This window comes from Pinus tabuliformis, chromosome 8, assembly GCF_031772625.1.
Source record: "Pinus tabuliformis cultivar Carrire ecotype Pingquan chromosome 8, CPIR1, whole genome shotgun sequence".
Taxonomy (NCBI): domain Eukaryota; kingdom Viridiplantae; phylum Streptophyta; class Pinopsida; order Pinales; family Pinaceae; genus Pinus; species Pinus tabuliformis.
The window spans coordinates 217,602,011-217,606,593 of NC_142294.1; the positions used below are offsets into that span (position 1 = coordinate 217,602,011).

At 34.1% G+C, this 4,583-nt stretch overlaps 1 protein-coding gene across 1 annotated transcript; it reads right to left on the reverse strand.

Moving 5' to 3' along the window:
• Nucleotides 1-3,286: 3,286 nt before the first annotated feature.
• On the reverse strand, nucleotides 3,287-4,583 carry LOC149234917 (zinc transporter 1-like). The gene is made up of 3 exons (XM_089461266.1): nucleotides 3,945-4,583; nucleotides 3,707-3,856; nucleotides 3,287-3,601 (listed from the first exon to the last, which is right to left on the reverse strand). The coding sequence occupies exons 1-3, from the start codon at nucleotides 4,581-4,583 to the stop codon at nucleotides 3,287-3,289; spliced, it is 1,104 nt and encodes a 367-aa protein (XP_089317392.1).

The following is a 4,583-nucleotide window of genomic DNA, read 5'->3' on the forward strand; positions in this document are numbered from 1 at the left end:
ATTAAAATATATATCATGACTCTGTAAAACCTTAAAACTCTAATAGTTTTCGATAATAGCATTAAATATAAAATATTACAACGAAAAAACCCTAAAAATTCCAACACTTTTCAACCATGGTGTTTAAGATGAACAATATTAAAAATCTTAAAAGTTTGACATTTTTCAACCATGGCGTTAAAAATAAAATATTACAACCCCGAAAAGGCTTAAAATTTCGAAATTTTTTAGCCATGTAATCAAAACCAAATATCATGACTAAAAAAACCTTTGAAAATGAATACATAAGTCAAAAAGTCAGTATACCAATAGTAATTTTTTAAAATGTTAAAATTATAGCACTTTTGAAATATTATCCTAAGACAACTTGATACATTGCAAAGAAAATTTAAAAATCAACCATCAAATTGACACATAGTGGAGGAAGGTTTGATCACTTGCAATAAAAACTTACAAATCAACCATCAACTTGACACACGGTGGGGACAAACTTGATCCATTGTAACAAAAACTTTAAAATCAACTGTCAAATCGGCACATAGTTCAGTTTGCTAGTCGAGCATCAACACAACCCATAAAAGAGAGAGAGATAAATCAATAAAAAGGAAAAAACAAAATACAAATAACTAAATGAAAACAAGAACAAACTAAAAATAAAAAACTTTAAAATGTAATATATATATATATATAGATAAACAGACAAATAAATAAAATTTGAAAAAAAAAACCATAAAAAAAAAAAATATATATATATATATATATATATATATATATATATCAAGCATTAAAAACATAATTAAAAAAACAAATTTAACTAAACAAAAATAATAATAAATTTAATAATAAAAATAAATAAAAAAATTTCTCTCAAAATCATTAAAAAAAAAATTAACACATTAAAAAAATTAAACAATTTAATATATATATATATATATATATATATATATATATATATATATATATATATATATATATATATAAAGAGAGAGAGTTTTAAAAAAATATTTCAAAAAAAAAAAATTGTCAGGTGTGGGGGTCGGGGGATGAACGAGCCACATCGCCTCGACACAAAAGGCTCAAGCATGGTGGTCGGAGCAACCAGCGGTGGCCTACGATCCTTTGGTGGTGGGGTGAGGCGAGCCATCAATCCCCAACCCCACTCCCTCAAAAATTGTATTTTCAGTTTTTTTTTTTAATGTTTTTTTTTATTTTATTTTTTTAATTTAATGTTTTTTAAATGTATTTTTAATTTAATTTTTTTAGGCAAGCAAGTGTTAGATAACGTCGATTGGCTAAAAGGTAATTAGGTATGAATATTAGTTGGCAAATTTTCAACCAATGTATCGTCCATGTAATAAATATTTTTTGTTTCTTAATGAATTATCATTGGAGCATTTTGCATGATCCTTAGTCTTACATGGTATCATAGCTAAGTGCTCCACATATGACACGTGCGACAGAGAAGGGAGATCGTCAAAGAAATGAATGCTCCACGTACAAGACAGTAGGGATACCACCTAAGTAGACTCCAAGGGGAGAACCCCGAAGAAGTGCTCAATTGAAGTTTTGCATCTGGTTTTCTTGATATGAAATGGAAGCATGGTAAGATTGCCTTCTTCTTATTGCAATACTGCAAGAGATATCACATACGTGCACACCTGTAATATTTGTTTTAGTCAATGTACATCATGTTACATTAGATTTCATGTGGTCTAGAGATATTTTGATTAAGGGTATTGTTGAGTGGCTTCAAGAACTGCAAGAAATGATGTCATAGAGATGTCAACATTGATTGCATTAGCATCAAGTAGAGTATCAGGGGAATGGTTATTTTTATGATTGAAGATAAAGTCACAACTTTGTTCATTTGTTATGTGTCCAAGCAAGTTGTTGATTGGCATTGTCTAGAGATAATTATTATATTCATGGGAAGAGTACTATTACTGCACACCTCACCTGCTCCTTCTATGGTTGATTTGGGTAGAACCTAAATTCCATTATAGCGGTGTGATTTTGATTCAAACAGTCCCTGGACTTGGACATATAAAATTTGAATTGGACCATAGCTTGATAGACGCTAACAATCTACAATAGGTCTATGCAGTTTGTAGCCTCTAATATCTATGACTGATAATGAAGTGACTTTCAATCAATCGAATAGAGGCGTTATCAAATTGCAAAGATGGTCAAGTCAAATTTCAGTTCTGTCGGTTCTTGGTAAGGAATTTTACCAAAATTGAGACGGAATTGTGTATGATTTCCAACGATGTTGGAATAAGTTGTTAGATCAGTGACAATAAGGACTAGTTTTTTACCAAAGAAATAGTGTGGATTGGTTTTTGACCAAAGAAATAGTGTCGACGCTTGGGTTGTATGTATGCAATATTGTTAACAATGACAGTGAGGTATGCTCATTCGTCATGTGTTTTGGTTGTTATACAGTTTGAGGGGGCCTAATGTTTAAGGGCATGTGTTTCCTCATAAGAGGTCACAAGTTCAAAGCCAGAGGGGGTAGAGTATGTATGCCTTAGTAGACTTAGTAGTCAAATAGCTTCGCAGAAGTCGGTCCCTTGTCATTTTGAAGAAAATGTAACTAGGTTCGATTTTCATGACATTGTAATTATGATTTTTGTAAAACAAGAAAATAAATTTATTATTCCTTGTTGCATGGGTTTCATGAGAAAGAGGTTTTATAGATGGCTCCCATTGAGAGACTTAGGATTTATATTTAAGTTCAAAGAGTCAAAGTCATGAATAAGGAGCTCTTCATGAGCCTATGTAAAATGTATACAAGCCTAGAGCAGCCCTCCAAGACCAAGCACAAAAAATTCTACAAGCAAAACAATAAGGAGAACATCATTTCAGCCTCAAATATATATATATACAAATGTCATGTTGGCTCATATAAAAGACACAACGGTTCACTTGTTAAATTCAACTAAAAAATGGAGACATAACCATTATTTATACCCAGCTGGGGTATCTGCAAAAACTCAGATAGAATCTCAGACATGTCTGAAATTTCGAAGGTGTGGTATAGAATCTCGGATGGCCTAGAAAGGACAGTATCTTGGAAAGGGTATAGGAGTATAGCATCATGGCTAAGCATCATAATTACAGTATCGGTTGAGAATTTCATCAACCGAAATTCTCAACCGAAATATCCAAGAGAAAATTCAATCAATTGTCATTGTCACAAATCGAAGGATATGTGTATGTACATAAACGTCGATACAACCAACAAAGAGATATAGAAGATTCTGTAGGGAAGAGATATGGTAAAATTTCAAGCCCATTTGGCGATCAAAGACATGGACCCTATACTTAACAAGAGAGCGACGTATGAGCACAGCTGGAGTGTTTTATTTTGTTTCATCCGAGAGGAATTGATATAATCTACAGCAAGAAGATCCACCAGAGCCATGTATATCAGAATTCCAGAAGACGTCGCATTAAATACTCCTTCAACGATCAGTGCCGTGGGGCTATTCTCGTTGTAAGCCGATGCGATCCTAATTCCCAATGCAATACCAAAGGGCGTTGTCACAGCAAAGAAGAACGTCATCAGGATAACTGCTGCCAACTTATTCTTGAAACCCGCCTGCCCCACTCAAAAGACACAAATTTCAATCAATCAACCTTATATCAGTGTAAATATTCCTACCTTATACTATTCAATTTTTGAAGATTTAAGGGATAAAATTACCTGAACGATGCATCCACGAAGACCCATTCCCTCAAAAAACTGGTGAAATGATAAGGCTGCCACTAAAGGTCTAATTGTGCATGGACTTTCAGAAGCACCCAATGAGATACCAATAATAACGGAGTGAGCAACAATGCCCAATTCTAACACCTGATATTAACCATGTTCCATTCATGGTGTTAAATTTAATAATATAGTTATTGAAATCTATACTTGAGCTTGAAGTTTAGGTTTTTACCTGAGCAATGACACGATGCCGAATAGTGGAATCTTCTTCTATAGCATTGGATCCATGGGCGTGCCCATTTGTAGCATGTGAGTGTGTATGCACATGATTCTCATGCTCTAAGCCATTGCCATTACCAAGATCTGTACCCTCATTAACTTGATTACCTTTGTTTTGATTTCTAAAATGGGAACGCTCGTAGTAACCAGTGGCTAGAGCATCCACCATGAGAGTACAAACTGCGACCATCATTGCTATAAACCCAGCAAAGGGGAAGTTTCCCCATGGATTCGGATTTAAGCATTCACTAGTAAGAAATGCGAAGGCATCAGGAAGAACATGAACGAAACCAGTAGCAAGAATCACACCAGCAGCAAAAGCCTTAATGACAAAAAATATATTCCTATCAGGACTTAAAGCAGGGAAAGTCCTACCCACAACAGGCAAGCATACCCCAATAGTGCTTGCCACAAGAATAGCAGCTAGTGCCCCAGTCCTCAGATGGAGAGCTTCAGCCTTATTCCTGCATGAATGTTCAGTGTTTTCATTAGAGCAAGAACTATTATCTGCTGCCACAAAATTAACCATGAAACATAAAGCTATGGCCAAACCAGCTGTGAAATATTTCATGGCTGGTGATGAATTTTCCAT